The 21,998-nt window shown below is 56.5% G+C and overlaps 1 protein-coding gene across 1 annotated transcript in view; it reads right to left on the bottom strand.

The window, feature by feature from the left end:
* SLIT3 (slit guidance ligand 3) overlaps window positions 1-21,998 on the bottom strand; it is a 533,716-nt gene that overhangs the window by 19,853 nt on the left and 491,865 nt on the right. Inside the window, exons 18-25 of the mRNA XM_036313891.1 lie at window positions 21,520-21,663; window positions 20,201-20,364; window positions 18,980-19,112; window positions 11,109-11,177; window positions 9,500-9,571; window positions 8,826-8,897; window positions 3,046-3,117; window positions 2,056-2,219 (exon numbers count right to left, since the gene is read on the bottom strand). Coding sequence (XP_036169784.1) covers window positions 2,056-2,219; window positions 3,046-3,117; window positions 8,826-8,897; window positions 9,500-9,571; window positions 11,109-11,177; window positions 18,980-19,112; window positions 20,201-20,364; window positions 21,520-21,663 — 890 coding nt within the window. The remainder of the gene's footprint in view (window positions 1-2,055; window positions 2,220-3,045; window positions 3,118-8,825; window positions 8,898-9,499; window positions 9,572-11,108; window positions 11,178-18,979; window positions 19,113-20,200; window positions 20,365-21,519; window positions 21,664-21,998) is intronic.

Here is a 21,998-nt window from a genome sequence, read left to right as displayed (position 1 = left end):
GGTCAGTGCCTGGCTATGGAGGACGCAGGGTGGGGCCAAGGAAGCAGAGTCCCTCACGGCGGGAGGAGGAAGACACAGTGGTGAGGACACAGCCACGGTGCTGACAAGGGCGGCTGTGCTTGGGACTCTGGGCTGCAGGGAGAGACGCGGTCCCTGCAGAGCTGGGCTGTTGTCAGCTCGGACAGTAACCCCGGATGAGCAGGCCCTACTTCAGTGGTTCTCAACCGTCTGGCCCTTTAAATGCAGTTCCTCATGTTGTGACCCAACCATAAAATTATTTTTGTTGCTACTTCATAACTGTAATGTTGCTACTATGATGAATCGTCATGTAAATATCTGATATGCAGGATGGTCTTAGGCGACCCCTGTGAAAGGGTCGTTCAGCCGCCAAAGGGGTTGCGACCCACAGGTTGAGAACCACTGCCCTACTTCATGTTAGGACTTGAAATGAACCCCAGGTAATGGCCATCCATGTGGAGACCGGGTTAAGTCTGAGCCAGTGGGAGAGGGGCTGTTTCGGGTTGGTGACCAGATGGCTGGAGTGAGAGCCACACCAGGGGCGTGGCCCTGGGTTTCCATTAGGACAGAGACTGCCCCAGGGAGACGGTTCCCGAGGACACATGGCAATGTAGAGGGTGGTTAAAGTACCTGGTAAAAAACCAACCAAACAGGCGAAAAACAGTAAGGCTCTACGCGAGGTGAGCAAAGACGTTAAAGGACAAGTGTAACACATGTGGGAAGTAAATTTTTGAAAAAAATTAGTTTCTCCAGTAATCAGAGACAAAAAAAATATAAAGAGATATGATGTTTTAGCTATTGAATTAGCAATGATTACAGAATGAGATAAAATAAAGCCAGAAAGTGAAAAGTGCACTCACATGGTGCCCCTGGGGAGTCAGCGGCTTACAGCCCTTTCTGGAAACCAGTGTGGCGACAAGCGTGAAGGTTTTAAACATCAGCATGCACCTGGCTCAGTAATTCCTGCCTCAGAACCTTATCTGCGGACCCACTTTTAAAAAGAGCAAGAACTTAATGCAGCAACAGTGAGGATGAAACTGGAAATACTCTACGGCAGTGGTTCTCAACCTTGGCTGCACATTAGAATCACCTGGGAATCTTTTTAAAATCCTGGTTTCTGGGCCTCATCCTCTGGAAAGTCTGTTTCTTTGTGACTAATGTTGTGGCCCCACCCCATAACAAAGAAGCAGAATTTCCGGAGGATGAAGCCCAGAAACCAGGATTTTAAAAAGATTCCCAGGTGATTCTAATGTGCAGCCAAGGTTCAGAACCACTGCTCTATGGGTTCAAAAGGAGCTGGTGGGGAGGTGAGGTGAGTATTACCCCTGGGGCCCAGGAGAGGTTGAGGTGGGGGTAGTACAGCTGGGGCCCAGGAGAAGCCTGGTTGACAGTACAGCCCGGGGCCCAAGCCTGCATTCTGAAATCAGCAAGGCCGAGCACCCTCCCAGCGGTGGCCGTGAGAAATGGTTTCACCTCGACCAGATTCGATGTTTTCATTTTTTAAATGAGGGTGATTCTAGCGTGCACCCCACAGAGGTTCTGAGAAAGTAAATACATTAATACATGGAAAGTGAAAATGAAATGAAACAACACGTGAAAAAGAGCTTAATAGTGGGGATAAATGGCGATGGAAAGAAAATAAAGAGAAAGTACTTAACATAATGCCTCCCTCATAATAAGACCCAGCAGTAGTTTGTTATCATGACGATGCAGTCAGTCTGCGTCACAAATTGCTGGGGAAACGCGTGTGCTTTAGGAATGCTGGACGGCAGATGCAGGCCGAAGCGTTTCTCAGCGACGCGGAGGATGGAGAGAAGGCAGGCAGGGAGAAAAGTCAGGGCGGGCCTTGGGGAGAGCATGACAACGGGGCCTGACAGGCGGGTCCACGTCCCTATCAGCCGCTGCGTCTGTGACCCATGGCAGACAGGGCAGTGGCTCCAGGCGTCCCACCTGCTCAGGCCAGCTCGGACAGGCTGCTGGAGGCAGAGCTGAACCCGAGAGCGGAGGGCTGGCGGGAGGGGAGGCGTCAGCACCCACCTTTGCACTGGAATCGGTGGGTGGGGGTGGTGAGCAGGAGTCTGTCGGCCATGGGCTCGGGGCTACTGCAGCGGGCGATGCCGGGCTCCTTGTACCCCGCCTTCACCCACTCCGACAGCCAGCGCAGGCTGCAGTCACAGTGCAGCGGGTTGGTGCCCAGCGCCCTGGGGGCAGAGCAGGAAGTCAGGGTCCCCCCACCCAGCTGGGCCCCAGGCTCCGTACCCTTGGCCCTCTGGGAGAGCAGAGTCTTCGGGCTCTGGCCAGACTGGGCGTGTCTGGCATGAGCACCAGTGGATTCCAGACTGTACCTCCCACCCCTGAAGATGTTTCACCCCCAGCCAAGCCCCTCCCCCTCTGAGGCTTTGTTCTCGCCCACCCCAGTAAGACAATCCTCCGTTCGACCTCAACGACCTCAATCCCGGAGCCGCCAGGAAGCTCCCCTGCCCACCGCCCGGTCCACGGGAGGGCGCTCCCTGCGGAGGAGGTTTGATGCCCAGCCGCACCGAGGGCGCTCGGAACACACACCCTCAACATGCCACTTTGGGACGTTGAGTATTTTGAGCTGAAGGCGCTTGAGAACCGGCAGATGCAGGAAGGGCTCTGACTTCCCCCTTTCTGCCTACAAGTGGGTCACTTTCCGAGAAAGGTGCCCTCCCTGCACCAGGAGAACACTCATCACCAGGGACTGGTAGCCTCTGAACATGCAGACCCACTACAGTAACCCTGCTCTTCCATCAGTTTCCCCACATACTTCCTAGTCCCTGTCCCCCAGGGTATGGCCCTACCCCAAGCCCCTCTGTCCTGCCATAGCCCCACAATTCATCGTTCTTCGTGTGGAAAGGTGTGTCAGCTTTGGGCCCCATGGCTTGTTCGGGTCATTTTCCTCTGGCAGCCGCCCATGTGCATTAGCCGTGGCCGCCACGGGCCGTGGCACTGGGCGATGTTCCGTTTGGGTGGGCGCAAGCTGGGGAGAGAGCCGGGGCTACTTACAGATGGGACAGGGACGGCAGGTCGTTGAAGGAGCCTTCGGGGACGCTGGAGATGTCGTTGCCGTGCAGGGTTCTGCAGCAGAGCACAGGCAGGAGGTTAGCACCCAGAGCGGACCTGACTCAGGCCCTCGTGGTGTCCCAGGCTGGCCCAGGCCCCTCCGTTTCACTGGGGGCCCCACTGCCAGCAGCAGGATGTCCCCATGTCCCGCTCGGCAGCAGGGACTCGGGGGTAGAGGGTTTGGGAAGGAGAGGATGGACTGCTGTATGGCACGGGCCTGGGATGGGACCAGTCCCTTTTCGCTGTGGAATGTTGGGCAAGTTACTTTACATCTTGGGCCTCCATTTTTGTACCCCCCCAAAATGGAGAGCTGTCTCCCTAATGGAGGCCTGGAGTTTCAGAGGTGATGCGAAGAGCTGTGGCTGAAACCGTAAGTTTTGCATCCACGTTGCTTCCATTCACACCCTGATTCTGCCACGTGCCAGCTGTGTGACGGTGGGCAGAGTTATCACCCTCTCTGGGCCTCAGTGTCCTGTTGTAAACTGGGAGTGAAAGTAAACAGATTTGCCCCAGAAGGTGGTGGTGGGTGCAATAATCCATGCAGAACCGTCATTTCCTAAGTGCTAAACGATGAGCCTCTACTGGTACTTGTGACAGGGTTTTGAAGAATGTCTGGTTCTGATCAAGAAACTGGTTCCCTTTTTAGTCACTTTGGGAGATTTATGGGGAGTGAGAAATGCTATCGTCCCAGCTCAGGTGACAGAAGACGGTGGGCACTCGGCTCCTGTGGAAGGTGCCTGGGGGCCTCACACTCGCCTTAATGCAGTGGTTCTCAACCTTCCTAATGCCGCGACCCTTTAATACAGTTCCTCATGTTGTGGTGACCCCCAATTTCATTGTTACAAATTGAACATAATTAAAGCATAGTGATTAATCACAAAAACAATATGTAATTATATATGTGTTTTCCGATGGTCTTAGGCGACCCCTGTGAAAGGGTTGTTCGACCCCCAAGGGGTCGCGACCCACAGGTTGAGAACCGCTGCTTTAATGGGACCGGGTGGGCCTGGTGCATTTCCTAACAGCATGTCCAAGGGGCCAGGCAGCCTCCCTCCACCCTGCGGAGCTATTCCCACCTGCAGAGCAGTGCATACACGGAGCTTCAAGTAAATGCCTGGAGAATAGGATCAGGGAGAAAAAGGAATGAACTATGCTTCACTGCTCAAGTCACAACGCGAGCAAATCCACAACCCACGGATTACACCTTCCACTGAAGGATCAGCCATCAGCTGCACACCCCAATCCCCCAGCTGATGGCTCCCTTAGGGCCTGGCCTGTGAGATGCGAGGCTGGTGAAATTCACAGACTCTCAGAGGCGGCGTTAGGGACGCTGGGCACAGACCCCTGTGCTGTGAAGGGAGCTGCAGTGAAACGAAGGGGTGTGTCAGGATGACACTCGGAAATCTGTTCTTTTGTCTCCCTTGTAGCTGCTGTGCGCCTGCCCGGGTCTTCGGTGGAAACAGACATGAGCTCAATCATCCTTAATACAGAGCAGAGGCTCTCAGACCCCGGGCAGGGGAGCTAATTGCAGGCAGGCTCTGCTCTGTCCCCAGAGGCTGGCTCAGGGGGGGTGGGGTGGGGTGGGGCCAAGAAGCTGCATTTCTAACAGGCTTCCAGGTGACGCTCGGAACCACACCGAGCTGGTGTAGGGTGTCATCCATCACCCTAAGCACCCGCCTCCCCTCCCAGGACGCAGGGCAGAGTGCGCCAGTGGCTCCTCACCTCCCGTTGCTCCCGGGTAAGAAGGTGCTGGAAGCACTTCCTAGCACTTTCGTCAGTCTCTGTCCACCTCCACTGCACGTGGTTATTTATGAATCACACGGCCCCTGCCTGCCATTAGCTGGGATCACCTCATGGCTGCCTGCTGGTTGGCGAAGGCCCCCCAGCCCGCCGTTAATCATTTCTGAACGAGGCCTGGGCTCCTGGAGAGGCACGGAGCCCTGATTTAAAAACAGCAAATGACCCAAAGGCAGCGCTGGCGCAGGGACTCCTGCAAGTTGCGCTCCCATTTGTTATGAACGGAGCCGCTGAGCTCCCCATAGACCACCGAGCAAGGGGCTGGGATTTACCAGGACAACATGGCTGAGGAACCCTGCCTCCCGCAGGTTCCCGCTCCTGGTTTGGCTCCCAAAGAGCGGCTCCTGCACGTCTGAGCACCCTCCTACAGCCCAGCACCTGCTGCTGAAGTTTTCAGCTGCCTGCATCTCTAACGTCTCCTTTTATGCACCAAAGGGCCACGCCAGGACCGTGGTTTGGAGGTCAAAAGGAGTCCCCTTTTGGTTCACCAGAATTAGCTGATGATCACCAGCTGGTCAAAAACGAAGTGGGCCTGGGGGCTGGGTGGAGGGAGGCAAAGAAGGAGGGCGGGGGGGAGGGCACATCTGTGATACTGTCAACACTAAATAAAAAATATTTCCTGTAAAAAATCGAAATGAGGTTGTCTGAGAGGGGAGTGAGCTCTTGGTCTCTGAAGGTAACCAAGCAAAGGGCACATGGAGCCCTTGGCAGGCATGCTGTAGGGACGGTCTATGCCAGCGTGGAGCATGATGAACAGCCCCTGTGCGTAAACAGTGAACTCCATCCCACTTCAGGGATTGTCCTGGGAGCTAAAAATACCGAGGATGATGGATGATAATCCACGCCCCCCTCAGACACACGCCAAATTAGTTGCCTGTGCTAACCGAATCCAGGTGGCTCCTGCGGCCAGCGGGGGCTGGGAGTGACTGCAGGGACCACACGCACGCAAGGCATGTGGCTTGGTGTGGGGCACAGGCCAGGGAACACAGAGATCCCCGGAGAAGAGCGTGAATGTTCACGAGAATGTGCTCATCTGACTTTCTTCAGATGAGGAGTGAAGTAGGACAAGCATGTTTTCACACCATGTTTTGTACTCAGGGCTCCTGGACCAACCTTCTGCCACGTTCTCTGAAATGTATTTATATCCATCTGCCAACACATACACACACACACACACACACACACACACACACACACACGTATACACACGTATACACAGACATGCACACACAGACACACACGTGCGCGCACGCACACTTTCTGGCCTTTGTCTGTGGCTGAATCTTGAGGCTTCTTCTCCTGCCCCACCCCAAATGGCCAGCATCCCTGGGTCACTGGTCATTTCTGAATTTTAATCAAAATTACGAATCCCTTGAAAAATGAGAAAATCTACAAATGCTTAAATGCAGTTGCATATATTGCAATTCCTGATTTCAAAAAAACAACAACCCTATCTTTTTGTCCCTACTCTCTCAATTGTAGATATGTTACTATCTTCATTCATCTCTAACGTCACCTTCATTTATTACAGAAACGACAAGGCTAACAGTTAGCCCTCCATGAGTTTTTTCGAGTGTCTACGTTCCCCGATAGCCCCCCTTCAGAGCTATCCATGTTTACCAGTTATAATTGTAACGTATGTGCGGATTAGGTTTATTTTTCCACGCCCGCACTGCCGTGGAGTTTTCATCTTCTCACAGTAATTGCCCTTCATCGACTGGCTGCGTGATGCGTTCCTCACCCGTTTCCCCACGGTGGCACTTGGAGGTAATATTTAAAATTTAGGTTAAAAATAACAGTGCAGCCAGGCTCTTAATGCACAGAGTCTTTCCCTCATGTTGGATTAGGCTGCAGCATAAATTCCTCCATGTGCAGTTACTGGGAAAAGGGATACAAATATCGTAAAAGAAATGTAGCCTGTGAACATTTTTATTTTTCCTGAATTGGCTCTTATGCAGCAGATGACTGCTCCCCACTGAGGTGGAGGGTTGCAACGAGGGCCTCTAAGACACCATTTTATTTACAAGATGCCACGATTCTAAAATCACGGCGCTCAGATCCTAGTGGCCCTAACTCAAGAAGCAGGCTCAGCGGGCTGCGTGTGTGAGTGCACCCTGATGAACTGACCGCTGCAGGGGTGGGCACGCCGTGTGCTGAGGAGGGAGAAAACAGGGTGTCGTTCATCCCACCGCCTGGCGGATGGACAGATGGACAGGCAAGCATTCATTCTCTTTCTCCCTTTTCCGTGTTGAGTTGCCCCAAAAAGAACTGCTCTAACTATGGACATGTGCACAGGGATCCCATTAAAATCGGCAGGTCACCCCCTGGCAGCAAACCCATGCACAGAGCTGGAAGGCCGGGGTGGGAGACAACAGGTTGAGATGGAGGGGGGACGGTGGGAGGTGGGTGGGCAGGTCCAGCCTCAGCCCCCGGCTGGTGAGATGAGCCCACGTCCTGTGTGCTCGACGGGAAACAGGGGAATGGTTCTGCTGATGTTTCCATATTCTCCGTGCCCCCAGAGAAGGTGGATAATAAATAAGTGACAATAACAGATGGCGCCCTGTCGGCGCGGGCACTCCTCTGCCCCCAGAGAATTGATTTTTAATAACAGCGCAGATGACATGTGGCGGAGTTGCCGCTGACACCGGTGTTTTGTGGGCCCCAATAAATCATATCAGCCTGGAGGCTCTGGAACGGACCAGCTCACTGGGTGCTGTTTGCTGACTGACTGGCCCTGGGTGCTGGGAAGGACCCCAGGGCTCAGAGTCAGGAGGCTGGTTCCTGCCACCCTCTGGCTGCTGGACCTTAGGCCAGGCCTCAGTTTCCCCATCTTAAAAATGGGCGCAAGCCTCTCAACCGCATGCACTGCTGCAAAAGGTTACATGAGGCAACAGCCATGAAAAGCCCATAAAATGATTATCACTATTATAGTAACAATGGGCCAGAGGGTAAGAAGTTAGTAAGTTTGGGGCAGAATGTCTGGCATCTCCGCTCTCACGGGCATCATTCAAAGGATCCTCTTTGTGCCAGATGGAAGGCACCAGAATCAGGGGTCACCAGGCCTCAGGTGTGGTGCCAGGGAGGTGCTTTTGCAAGTGCTGATGTGGGAACAGTAATAACAAATGAATATTTATGAGGTGTTTCCCGTGGGCCTGAGCGGTGCTTAGTGCTTTATGTACAGTATCTGACTTAATCCTCATAAGGATTGAGAGGCAACTAGCATCATCATCCGATTTTGTGGATGAGAAGACGGGCGGCGGGGGCGGGGCAGAGCTGAGCGTGGGCAGAGGTGGCCCCGTCTGCCTCAGTGGGCTGCCCCGTCTATGTGCAGGGCAGGGCCAGGCAGGTGTCATATGGTGAGGAGGGGGGAGGGGGGCGAGAGAGGGACAGAGGGACAGAGGGAGGGTGCAGCCAGGCAGGAATGCAGAGGCGAGCCCTGGAATGGCCAAGCCTCTCCATTTCCCTAGGGTTTGTATGAGAAACCTCCTGATATTTAAATGTCAGCAACTTACTGACACTGTTCTTTGAAAAAGAGACCCTAAGAGCAGACTGTCCAATTGCTGACTGACAGGGTGCAAGGTTTCCCTGTGGAGGGTCACAGTGCTGGCCTCGCCCCTCTGAAGCCGAGGGACCAACTGCAAAACAGTGATCCTCAAAATAGCGGCCCAGGCCTCACACGTGCTGTGCTAAACCCCACAGGTCCCGGTTACGCGTAAACACGCAGAGGTGGCGGCTTGCTTAAGGCTCCCCAGGTGGTCGTGGTCTGGAACCGGGAAAGGCGAATGCTCTTTCCTCCCATTCAGCAAGTGAGGGTGCTGGGGGGGAGGTCACCATAGAGGAAGTGGCGGGGGCCTGGGACCACGGAGAGTGGGGAAGGAGTGCTCAGCACTGCCCCTGTCACCCGGCGCAGGACGCCCCGTACTCACAGCACGCGCAGGGACCGCAGCCCGTGGAAGGCGTGGACGGGGATGCAGCGCAGCCGGTTGTAGCTCAGGATCCTGCGGAAAAGGACACAGTGCCCTGTTGGTCTTCCCGTCTCAGCTGCTCACAGGTGCCCTGCCCACCCTGGGGCCGTCACAGCCAGGGGCTTATCTTCCCCATTTGAATGTACTGACAAGAGCAGCTTAACAATGAGAGGGTCACCCCTTGCCACGGAGCATCATCCCCCCACGAAGGGTCACCCCTCATCACGGAGGGCCCTCTCCCACTACTCCAGCGAGCTCACTGGCTGCCTGTGCCCGGTCCCTTCTGGGTCCCCTGCGGGCTGGCTGCCTAGCCAGCTCTGCCAGCGCCCGCCTCTACTGGAGAATGGTGAGTGTTCTCCGTGTGCAGAGCTCATGGGAGATGAATGGGCCTGAGCAAAGTGCAATCATGTAGGGAAACGTCCCCTGGACGGAAGCTCACACGGCACAGCAGGAATCCTAGAGGCCACTCCAGAAGGCCTGCGGGCCAGGCCCTGTCCAACGGCCAGGCAGCGGCTCTGTTCTCCTTCTGACGTGAGGGCCTGGCCTGGGCAGGGCGGCCACAGGCTGAGGATCACAGAGCACAGGGCTGGCCTGAGGGGTGGGGAAAGGATGGCCCAGCCCTGCCCTGTACTCACAGGGTGGAGAGGTGCGACATGTTACTGAAGGTGTAGTTGGTCAGCACGCCGATGCTGTTGTTGCTCAGGTCACTAGGGAGAGGGAAACAAAAGGGTCATATTTACTGTTAGCTGCCTCTGAGGGAGCCATTCCCAGCTTCCACACATGCCTGCCGTCCACCCATCCAGCCGTCCACCCATCACCCACCCACGTATTCACCTACCCACCCAGTCATCCAAATGTTCATATTCTATTCACTCTTTATTCAATCATTCAAGCAATTGTTGTCCATCCATCCATCCACTTAGCTATTCAACTATTCCATTCCATGTCTATCCATTCATTTCATTCTACCAGCAACCATAACACATAAGACGACACTCCCTGATTCTGGCACATTTCCCCTGATCATTTCTTTTTTTCACTGTCCCTCTGCCCTCCCTCTCGTTTGGCGCTCACTTATTCCCCTTATCAGATTCTCTCTTGGGGGACGAGGTGGGTGGGGGTCTAGTCTCTGCTGACTACAACCTCCAGCTTCTCCTCAGGGACGAATCCTCCGGCAGCGGTTCCACAGCAGCTGCACGTCGGAATCCCCTGGGAGTGTCTCCACCCTCCGAGGCCGGGGTCCATGCCCACAGCGTCTGACCTGATTGGTCAAGCGTGGGCTTGAGCATCAGTGTTTGAAAAAGCAAGCACACCACTCAGGCCGAAGCTGGGGACCGCTGCTCTGGGGCGGAAGGGTCTCTAGAGCGAGGTTCTCAACGGCCCCCCCCCCCCCCCCGCCCGTGGCATCTGACAATGTTTGGAGACATTTGTGTCACTTCCAAGGGGGAGGGGGCTGTTGGCATCTAGTGGCCAGAGGCAGGGATGCTGCTGAAATTCCCACACCGACCACGACAGCCCCGCCGGCAGGACGTTAGGGCTGCTAACGTCCCTAGTGCCGAGGTTGGGAAGTCCTCATCTTAGACTGATTTCAGTCCCACCCTCAGGTGGGAAGCCAGGCTGAACAAGGGGACAGGGCGCTTCCTTCCACCTTTCTTCAGTGCCCTGTTTCCCAAGGGTGACACTTTCTTTCTGAAAGAACTCTCTTTCCTCTGTGGATGGGCTCCCTGCCCCCTCCAGGCCCCTTCTTGGCGAGGCAGGGAAGCTGTGGAGGGCCAAGGCTCGGAGACCAGCCGGCTCCCCGGGCCACACCCATGCCCAGCAGCCCGCTCCTCATCTGAGGGGTTTCCTGGGTCTCAGCAGACAGAAAGCCAGTAGCAGCTACCACCCGAAGGAGCCTCAATTAGAACCTTCTACTTAGAACATTTTCTGGGCAAATAAAGGAGGAGGAAGAAGAAATGCCCATTTATGCTTTGGGCAAATCTAAGAGCAGCCACAGTTGGCGGGAAACTGGAGACTGAGGGATCTCAGGCATTTAACGGGGAACCCAAGCCGAGGAGGCAGGTGACGCGATGGTTGGCAATGCCAGGCGCCGGGTATTTCTGCATGTGGTTCTCACTGGGGCAGGCTGAGCCCTCAGGCTGGCCCAGCCCTGCCAGCTGTCTGTCCCTGCCCTGGGGAGCCTGCAGTGCCGGCCTCCTACTCCCCGCATTCCTCAGCTCCCCCAGGATAGAAGCGGGCTCTTACATAAGTGTCAGGTGTCGGAGGGCGGACAGCTCCCTGGGCACGGCCGTGAGGTGGTTTCCTTCCAGGTACCTGAAAGAGGAGCAGAGTGACACGGGCAATGGGCACCACACGCCGTCATTTCCCCAGAGGCTCCATCTGGCCCTGACTTCCAGACTGGGGGGCCCCTGGTTTACTCTCTCACACCCCACCTCCTTCAAGGCACACACCACATTTGCCATTTAATATTTGTTTGTGTGATTATTCCTCCAATGACCTCTCCTCCACTGGACTGCTAGGCTCCCAGTGGCGGGCTCTTGTCTGGTGCAGAGTCTCCCCAAGGCTGTGTACGGAGCGACACACAGCAGGTGCTGATAAACAAACACCCACCTGTACCCAGCCCTCACCACACCTACACGGCAGGGGTTCACAGCTGAGGAAACAGAAGCACAGAGATGTTAAAACACTTGCCCCAGGCCACACAGCACGCAAGTGGCTTATTGCACTCATACCACAGTCCTGTATGGCCTCTCGTCAGCATCCTCACCGGAGGTGGGAGGGGAGTGTAGGGCCCTGGAGAATGGGCACCACGACCCACACTTCTGGAGCCTCTGGGACGACGGTGCTGGTGCCAGTGCCCCTGGGTTCCAGCCGGGCTCAGACCGGTGCTGGCGCTGATCGGATCAGCCTCTCTTCCTGCTTACAGTTCTTCCCTGGATTCCACTGCTAGTTAGAGAAGGGCTGTCTGTCTGTAGGTCTATCTGTCTAGAGCAGTGGTTCTTAACCTTTCTAATGCAGCGACCCTTTAATACAGTTCCTCATGTTGTGGTGACCCCCAATTTCATTGTTACAAATTGAACATAATTAAAGCATAGTGGTTAATCACAAAACAATATGTAATTATATATGTGTTTTCTGATGGTCTTAGGGGACCCCTGTGAAAGGGTCGTTCGACTCCCCAAGGGGTTGCGACCCACAGGTTGAGAACCGCTTGTCTAGAGCATATATTTACCTAAGGAACTGCTCAGGCCACTTGGAGGGGGTAGTGTGAGACCTGTGGGGCAGGCGGCAAACTGGAAACTCAGGCGGGATTTCTACGTTAGTGTTGAGGCAGGGTGCCCGCTTCCCCAGGAACCCCCAGCCTTTTATTCCCAAGACCTCCTAGGATCATGCGTTCCACCTCCACACCAGCTGGGCGATCTCTGCTACTCAGAAAGCCCGCTGACTTAGATGCTGACCGGATCTGCGAAGCGCCCTCCGCGCGTTTGCCCCGACAACTGGGGCCGTGATGTGAGCCACACAGTCCTGTCTCCCCCTCCAGTTCGTCTACAGCCAACGCCCCCTGGACCTCTGCTTCCGACTCCACTGACCTTCCTCCTCCCCAGATGCCCCAGCTCCTTGCGGGGCAGGTCCAGCCCCTTGGCTGCCCCTCACCTAGTTACCCCCTCCCCCCCCCAGATGCTCGGGTCTCAGCCTAAGCATCCCTTCCCGATCATCTCCCACACCCACGGGTGACACGGCGGGATCCTGAAGTGTTGGACCCCATGGTGAGGTCCTCGGAGTGATTCTGCTTTGCTCGCCATGGCGTCCCGTGTGCTCTGGGCAGCAGGGAAAGTGCTCTGTGAGATGAGAACCCCAGTGCGCCCAGGGGGCAGGGGCTGTGAGGGGGCGGCTCTAAGAGCAGAGTGTCCCTGGCCACCTGGCCCGGCAGCTCAGGAAATGCGAAATCAAAGGTTCCATTTCTGAAATGCAGATGTGGTTGTGGGAAAGCCCTCTTTGTAGGGAGACTCCACAGCTGCCTGCAGCCTTCAGCCCAGGGCCCCGGGATGCTTTCCCAAGGCAGCGTTCGTGTTTGCCCTAGAACTAGCAGGGAGCCTTTCCAGTGGGTTAACTTCCATGTTGACCTGCATGTACCTATTTATTTTTTAAAGTATATTTTTATTGATTTCAGAGAGGAAGGGAGGAGGAGAAAGAGCTAGAAACATCAGTGATGAGAATCATTGATCAGCTGCCTTCTGCTCGCCCCCTACTGGAGATCAAGCCCGCCACCTGGGCATGTGCCCTTAACCACAATGGAACCTGGGACCCTTCAGTCTGCAGGCCGAAGCTCTATCCACTAAGCCTAACCAGCTAGGGCAACCGGCATTTAAATGCTGTGTCAGCCCAAGCTGTTTTGGCTCAGTGGACAGAGCACTGGCCTGCAGACTGAAGGGTTCTGGGTTCGATTCCAGTCAAGGGCACATACCTAGGTTGCAGGTTCCTGGCCCTGGGTGAGGGCATGTGGGAGGCAACCAACTGATGTGTCTCTTTCATGTCGATGTTTCTCTCTCTGTCTCTCCCCCTCCCTTCCACTCTCTCAAAAAACCAATGGGAAAAATATCCTGGGTTGAGAATTAAAAAAAAAAAAAATAAAAATGCTGTGTCAGCCCCAGCAGGAGGACAGGTCTGCCTCGCATGAACATCCACACAGATCTCTGTAAAGAATGTTCCCTGTCCTGTTAGAGCTTTGCGGAGCTAACAGGTGCCCCCACAAAACTCCTGGACCTGCAGGCTGGTGAATGAGAGGGAGGGCAGGCGCCTTCCAGGGCCCTCACTGTGGGCCAGCATTTCCACCGGGGCCTGGGCTGACAGCACAGGCAGCTGAGGCTCACATCCTGGCCCCACTAGCTCATAGCTGTGTGACCTTGGGCAAGTTGCTTACCGCTCTGAGCTTGTGTTTCCTCGTCTATAAAGTGGGGCTTATAAGAGTCAGCACCCTGGAGTGATTATGAAGGTTAAATTGGAGTCTCGGGGGAGCCCTCGGAGCAGCCTGGCAACTGGTGTGCAAGGCACTCTGAACGTAACATATACGGAGGCACACATGTCTCCATCCGACGATGCGCGTGACCACGGGAAGGCAGACAACCAGCCCTGCTGTCCAGTCTCTGTTCTTCCAGACTAACATTTCCAAAGCGAGAGCCAGATCATGTCCCTTTCCTGCCTCAGCTTCTCCCGTGGTTCCTGCACTCTGGGATGGAGAGCCAGCCCTCATCGCGGCCGACAAGAGCCCACACGTCTCTTCATGTCTCCAGCACACACCACCTCCTTTCCACTCTACTCGCTCCATCTCATGGCCCCTCGGCTTCTTGACCTTAAGGTCTTACCACCTTGTGGTCTTCATGAGACCTATTCTCTCTCCTTTCCCCCTTTATTTTCCTGGGAAGTGCTGTTCTACTTCCTCTCGGAAATGCCTAGTTCACGGGTTCGTATTGTCCTTTTCCCCTAGTCCACGTTTCTGAGATCAGGAGTCTCATCAGTCCTGTGGGCTGCTGTCCTCCCGGCTCCTAGGACAGATCTGGTACAATAAGCTCAATAAACACTTGGTGGAGTGAAGGGGGCTCCCTCAGCCCCGCCCCTGTCCCCCCAGATAGTCATGGCACTAGAAGGGTCCTCGACTGAAGCCATCTGCTCAGGGCTTTTCAGAGCCCGTGCCAGGACCCTAAGCCCTGGGGCGCCAGAGCCGGCCTGCACTCCGAAGATGTGATCAGCACCCTCCGCTGGCTGCAGGCGGTTCTGTGCCCCTCCCTGGCCAGGCAAAGGCAAGGAGGCAGTCCGCGATGGGCAGTAGCTCTGTAAGTGCTGGGGAGCCTGGCCAGTGCTGGGGGTACAGTGAGCATTGCTAGGGAAGGTTGGACCCAGCGGCAGGAAGGACCCAGCCAGAGCCACTGACCAGGGCCCACGGCATCATGGCAGGGGTGCTGGGTTTGCCTTCTCCCTGCGTTTGCAAGGAGACCCGTGGCTGGATGGCGCAAATCCCCAACAAGCCGGGCCCTGGGCAGAGTGCACGGGACCTGGGCCTCGGCCAAAGGGGAGGAAGAGTCTAGTGGCTCAAGGATGAGCCTTGGGGTCAGGCAGCCCCGGGCTCAGGTCTAAGCCCTGCTGCTTCTTGGTAGTATGATCTTAAGAAATTACCCCACCTTCCTGTGCCTCAGTTACCTCATCTGCAAAACGGGAGTAAAAATATCGGCCTTGTCGGTTGTTGGATTAGATGAGGTCACATAAGAAGATACCCGGCATTCATAGCCCTGGCAAGCAGTGAATGCCCTATACACGGCAGCTGCGGAGAATCCCGCAGACAGGACTCTGCCCTGCCTCCCTAAAGGCCCCGGGGGTGGGGAGGTGGGGGGGGCAGGGTTTCCCGACTCCTCCCCATCCCGGGCACATGCTGTCTGCTTGTCACTCACTGCACGGCTCCGCCCCTCCTCCTGCACTCATGGCCATCGCCCTCACTGAGTTTGAGAGGAGACAGCTCCTCTGAGCTGCTCCATACTCCCAGACCCCACCCGCTGCGCAGTGCGAGGCCAGGTCCCTCCCACCCTGTCCTTCAATCAATGACTCTTGTCATCTCCTGCCACACGCACTCTCCAGGTGCCCTGTGTCCTCCTGGCCAAGCCCCATCCCTTCCGCGTCTACAGGGCTGTGTGTGTGTGTGTGTGTGTGTGTGTGTGTGTGTGCGCGCGCGCGCGCGCGCGCGCCAGCCTCTTCCCATGGTGCCTTCTGACCCCACTCGGTTCCCAATAGAAACCCTTTCTTCCAACAGGTGTGCCTGGGGACAGATGGCACCCTGCCCTTCCCCTCTTCTGGGGGTACCGGTGGTAGGACAGCAACCCAAGAGCATGGTCCTCAGACCCAAGTCAGCATCAACCTCCCTGGGTACGCCCCGGGGGTGGACTGCGGCACCCTGGGGTCTGCCCCTCTGCTCCAGCCTCAGGGAGGTGTGGGCCTGCGGGTCCATTTCCAGAACCAGAGGCCTGGTGTGAGCAAAGGCCCCCTTAAGTGGCGCCAGCAGACGCTAGGTGTAAATGCTCCGGAATGGCAGGCCTCCGTGGAGAAGGCTCGAGGCCCAGCAGTGATGGAACTTCCTGAAGCTGAGGAGTGTTTGTGTCAGGGGCCTTGGGGGCTGGGCTGTGCCACATCCATCTGCTTCCATTCAGCGTCCAGTAAGGCCCTGGAGGCTTTTAAACCGGGAACTCGCTGCTGACTTCTAGCAGGTGTCTCTGTGGATTTGCCTGCTTGTGTGTAATGGCCTGAGTGGTTCTCAAAGTGTTGTCCACGGGACCCTGGGGTCCCCTGGACTCTTCAGGGGTCTATGAAGGAGGCTAAAACGATATTTGTGGTTAGATTAAATCACGGTTTTTCCTTTTGTGCTGTGAGAGTAAAACTGCTGGCACCTCAGCATGAATCAAGGCAGCGGCACCAAAGAGTATAAATAAAAGCCAGTTTCATTTAAGAATGCCCTTGGGTGAGTGTTGATGAAGAGTAAAAACTGTTAACTGCATTAAATCTCCAGCCTTGAGCGCACCTCTTCAATATTCTTTGTGTCGAGTGGAAGTGTGCCTAAGGCATTTTTGCTGCATGTGAAGTGCGTTGGAAGAAAAGCACCTGGGCACCTGAGTTACAAGCTAAACTAGCCCCCGCCCCCGTAAACCACCGTTTTTACTTAGAAGAATGACTAGCAAACAGGGTCTTCCCAAATGGGCACTGAGAAGACAATTTCTTAAGAGCGAACAGGGTGAGCCCGCCACTCCAAGAAAAAGGGCTTACAGCAATTGTTGGCAACGAGAAAATTTGAGCTTCCCAGTGGAAATTAAAAATTTGAGAAAACATGGAACTGCCACATGGAGCGTGACTGCGTGCCTTTACTCAAGGACTTCTCTGTGAGGCGGGCCATGATGGGCATGGCTGTGGCATTTCTGGTGTTATATGACCCAGCGTGTCAGCATGGAGAGGACAGTAACTCGGTGAGCCAGGGTTTCCCAGTCCACAGTGCGTGCTGTCACAGTACCAGGCGTGGGGGGAGTCCCACTCAGAGTGCCAGGTGCAGCAGTGGGCTTAATGGGACAGAGCACGAACGCGCATGGACATGGTTTCGGGTCCCGCACGGCAAGTAGCCGTTAAGGCAGGGGAGACAGAGAGGGGTCGCGGGGCTGCCGACGGCCGGCTGCGGGGAAACCGCTCCGTGGGCTGCCCGCTGCCCGCTCTCTCTGCCTGTGTCAGACGTCCACACCTGCTTTGTCTTTTCTCCTTCTCAGTGAGCGGACATTTTGTTTTGTAAGCTGGCAGCTCTGCCTGAGATGGCCCAGGATGCCCGAGGGAGCTGGGAAGCCGGCGTTGGACACACCGAATCTGGACTCGGGGACTCGGCCGGCGTCCCTGAACCAGAGGCCTCGGGGCCTCAGCTTCTTGGGCCGGCAGCTCTCGTGCCCTTTGGCATCCACGTTCCTGCCCTCTGCCCCCTCTCCCTTCCCGGAGACCGAGATGGTGTGGGACCGAGGGGAGGGCTGCTCGCCATGGTGAGCTTCGCAGACCATCTGGCCAGGGAAGCGCCATCGGTTCCCAGGCAGGCAACTGGGCCCCCTCCCCAAGCTCCAGAGTTTACTCTACAATTACAGCCAATTATCTGTGTTATTCCAACCTCTGCTTCATGAGCCGCGGGAAAGGATCCATGGGCCTGTTTTCACAGCAGGTTCTTCTCTTTGACCTGTGGCACTCGGCACTCAATTAGCCCAGAAAGGGGTCACTTTATGCAGCCCCCCGCCCTCCCCAGCCCAGCCTGCCTGGGAACATCGCGGGGCTCACTGCACGTGGCACATGCTCACACGGATCTCCAAGGGCAGGGCCTTGGCCCAAACCCGGGGCCGAAGCGGACTTTCTAGTGCCCATCAAGACCTTTGTTCCTTCCCCTGGCTTGGAGGCCCCAGTTACTGTCTCCCTGAGTGACAGGAGGTGCCAGGAGGTGCCAGGAGCCACAACACTCACCCAAGACAATGGCACACTCAGGCCCCACCCAGGAGGCAGTGGGAGAGCCGGGAGGTGTCTGGGTCTCCTTCTGTTGAGGTCTGAGGGCTTACGCAAAGCTGGCCCGGGCGAGTGCAAGCCTGAGGGGTGGTGTGTGGGTGGGTGTGTGTGTGTCCTGCTAGGGCAGGTGTCCCGCAGTCCCTCCAGCTCTGCCACTCAGCCCTCCCCTTCTCACTTTCTGCTCCTCCCTTTCAGACCAGGGCTCCAGCTCCACCCTCAGAGCAGCCTCCTCTGACCTTCACGTCGAGGTCAAGCCTCCCCCTTTACGATTCCCAGCAGCCCCGTCCCTCTTGTGCAGCACAGGCTGTCCCCGCACGGAGCTTCTGGGACCAGCGAGCAGATGTGCTACCTCCCTGGTAAACCTCGCCCCACGAGCAGAGGGGTCACACCGGGTGGCTCACACGGCCTCCCCAGGGTTTGCAGCGTTCCTGACACGCGTGCACCGGTCGCTGAGCGGGAACGGAAGGATTGTGTGTGCGTGAGCACGCTGGCCTGGCCGCAGCTTCGCTGCTCCTGTGACAGGCCTCCCCTGCAGGGAGGGAGCGGCTTCTCTTCCATCTAATGGGGAAGCTGAGGCAGAAACCGCCCTGAGGAGCCAGTGCCGGGAGCGTGGGCTGCGGAGTAAGAGGCTCTGGGCGGAGCGGGAACAGACCCAGAGCTACGTGTCATCTGTGAAATGGGCTGCTTTACGGGTGAAGAGGGCTGTGTTTGCAGCAGCGCGTGGGGCGCCGCGGCGCCCGCTGGACAGTGTCCTGAGACGATCCTGTGTTGTGTCTGGTGTCAGACGGAGAGATTGGTGGGGAAGCTAGAAGGTGGAGTGCAGAGCGGGGATCCGGGGGACACAGAAAACGGGGCACTGACCCTCCCACGTGTCACCGGCCAGGCAGAGGCAGGGGTGGGCTGCTTCCTATCCCCTGTCTGAGCTGCTGCCGGCTGCCGGGGAGGCTCTGCTCCATCTTGCCGGGGTCCATGTAAGAAGGGCCCCGGGCAGCTTTGTGGGACACGGGGGGTGAGTGATGATGCTGGTGGGGATTCCGGGGTGCTCAGGGGGTACTTACAGCTCAGTCACATCCTTGGGGATGCCTTTGGGGAGGGCATGGAGCCCCCTGTTGCTGCACCGCACCACTGTCTCCACGCAGGTGCACTGCTCGGGGCAGCGAGGGCCCAGGTGGCAGCTGCTCTCGTCGTTGCCTGTGGAGACCCCGAGAGTCAGCGTGGTGGGGGACAGACTCCCCTGTGGGGCAGTGAGCAAGCCGGTGCCGCCAGTAAAGTGAAGCCGTTGGCTTCCAGCGGGCCCAGGACAAGGGGGCCTGCTGGTCTCACTCTCGGTCGGAGGAGGAAGAGGAGGAGGAGGAGGAGGAGGAGGAGGAGGAGGAGGAGGAGGAGGAGGAGGAGGAGGAGGAGGAGGGGTGCCTGGCCAGGGAGCAGGGCTGCCTGTCTTCTATCGCATTTGTCATGAAGACTCTAAAAACTTGATTGGCCAGAGTATTAGACAGGAAAGAGGTCACTGCCAACCGATCAGAAATAAACCAAACTGACTAACGAGTGGTGGGGGTAGGGGCAGAGCCCTGCCCAGGCCCTTCCTCCCCTCCTCCTCCCTTTCTTCTCTCTTCCCACAACACAGCGCCTCTAAGGGTGACTGTCCCACCCTCCAGGACACGTTCACCTCAGGTAACCTTTAAACCAGCTCTGTATGTGAATCGCTGGCCAAGGAAAAACTGTGCTGGCTTTAATTTGAGCAGACAATCTGCCTCTGGCATCCTGACACTCGCAGCCTCAATGCCCAGGTCTTCTCACACCTGTCCAGTGACAGGAACTTGCCGGGAGCTCACCGGGAAGTCCGTTTCTCATGAGCACACACGCAGAGCCTCAGCAAGGCGCCGGCAGGAACCGAGGTCGAGGCCCAGGGCACCGTGCTCAGCGGTGCGGGCTGCGCCCTGCACGGAGGGCTGCGCCCCTAATGGCACCATCTCACTGTGGACTCGGCAGATGAGGGTATTTGGGTCACAGTAGATGGCTGTATGGTATCTTGTTGTCACAGATCCATATATTATGACAAACTTCTGACTAATGGGAGTAAACTGTCTTAAGAAAGAGGCACCTTTTCTTAATTTGCTCTAAGGAGCCAGGTGGCCGGGCAGCCGCCTGCAGAGCCCTTCCGAGGCCCAGCTGCATGCCTGGGGGTGGGGTAGAATCGGACTCAGGGGTCCTTGCCTGCCGGTACACCCTACTCCCCTCCGCCCCCCCGGCTGCGCCCCTGCCCACCCCGGCTGCCTCACCTTCGCAGGTGAAGTCCTGGATGGCCACGTCCTGGATGGGAATTTCCTTGAGGAAGAATGGCTTCTGGCACCGGGGGTTCCCGCTGACGACCCGCCTCTTCCTCAGCCACTTGCCGAGCCAGGCCAGGTGGCAGTTGCAGTTGAAGGGGTTGGACAGGAGGTTTCTGGGAGGAGAGAAGGGCCCTCTCTGGGTGCTTACGCCTCTACCGTGGGAGCTGGCCCAGGTCCTGTTCTGCACCCTGGGGCCCAGCTCTCCAGCGGGTCAGGCCCAGGGGCGGAGGGAGGAGGTCTGGGAAGGGTAATGCAAACTTTTCTGAATCAAGATGCAATCTTTGCAAGTGTCATTCCGGACCTCGGCTGATGGCCATGACCGGGGCCCTGGCTACGCACGTCCTCTCTGCGGAGCCCCAGCTGTGAGCTCCCTTTGGCTCCTTAGCCAACTCTCTCACTCAGATCCTTCACACATGGAGGTCCTCCTGCAGTGACAAGCCCCTAGTGTCCACCTGGCCGGCCCTCCTCAGCCTCCAGTCCTCGGCCTGCAGGACCCTCAGCAAATTCTCCTCCATCACTCGCCTTCATTCCTCCATGGCACCCACCAGAGCTGGTTGCCCCATGTTTGTCCCTGAGAAGAGGCCCCAGGTCTGTCTGTCTCTGTGTCCCCTGGCACAGGTGTGACACCAGCACAGACACTCTGTGCATGTCCGCTGGATGCAATGATTGGGTTGACGGAGGGACAAAGGGATGATAGCACCTATCACTTCCAGTGTGTCACTTAGAGGACTGGAACCAGGCAGAGCACTTTATAAATTCTCCCCTCACTTGACTGGTCACAACCACCCTAGGACAGAGGCAGCGTTATTCTCATTTCACAAATGAGGAAAGTAAAGCCGCTCAAGTGCCCTTTGGCCCTTTGATGGGACCCCTCGAAGCTGGGCTTTCACGGTCCTGTGTATCTGCTTTGCTCCAGGCCACCACAGGGCCTTTGCACAAGCTCTTCCCAGGGGAGGAGTTGCACTTCCCGCTTGACAAGCTAGCCCCCCTCCTGGAACACAGTGCTGGGTTCCCCGACAGAGCCTATGCTGGTTTCCACAGCCCCAGGGCCTCGTTCTGTGGTGACTCACTGCGCTGTGAGCTCCAGGAGGGACCACGCCTGTGCATCCTCAGACCTAGGTGTGCCCGGCACACGAAGGAAGCCTGATAAATGGCTGTTAAGTGGACAGATGGGTAGATGGCCTTGGGCAGAGATAGCAGGGAGCCGGGAGGGGAAAGGCCTGCAGGGGAGGAGCCGGTGAGTGTGCAGTGGATCCAGGAGGACTTACATGGTGGACAGGGAGACCAGCGTGGTGAAGGCTCCAGGGGTGATGGTGCTGATGCGATTGTCATAGAGGGACAGCAGTCTCACTGAGCTCAGCCCAGCGAAGGTGTCATTGCTCACACAGCTGATCAGGTTGCTCCTCAGCATCCTGCAAGGAGAGGGGTGGGGATGCGAGAGCACAGGCATTACCCTCTCCTTCCCACAGCAGGGCCATACCACGTGGTGTGTGTGAGTGTGTGTATGTGTGTGCTTGCAGGCATGCTTGTTGTGTATGCATTTATCTGCATATTGTATATGTCATTTTTATGTATGTGTGTATATGTCACTGTTAGTGGGTAAATGTGTTTGTGTGCCTCTATCAGCATGTTTCTAGTATGATTCTGTGTGTGTGTGTGTGTGTGTGTGTGTGTGTGTGTGTGTGTGTTGGGGCTGCTTAGCATGCTCAGCTCTTCCCCATCACGGGCTAGGAATGTCTGAGGCCTT

The sequence above is a fragment of the Myotis myotis genome, unplaced genomic scaffold (genome assembly GCF_014108235.1).
Source record: "Myotis myotis isolate mMyoMyo1 unplaced genomic scaffold, mMyoMyo1.p scaffold_m19_p_6, whole genome shotgun sequence".
Classification (NCBI taxonomy): Eukaryota; Metazoa; Chordata; class Mammalia; order Chiroptera; family Vespertilionidae; genus Myotis; species Myotis myotis.
The sequence above is the reverse complement of the archived record's forward strand: the minus strand, read 5'-3'. Positions and strand labels throughout refer to the sequence as shown.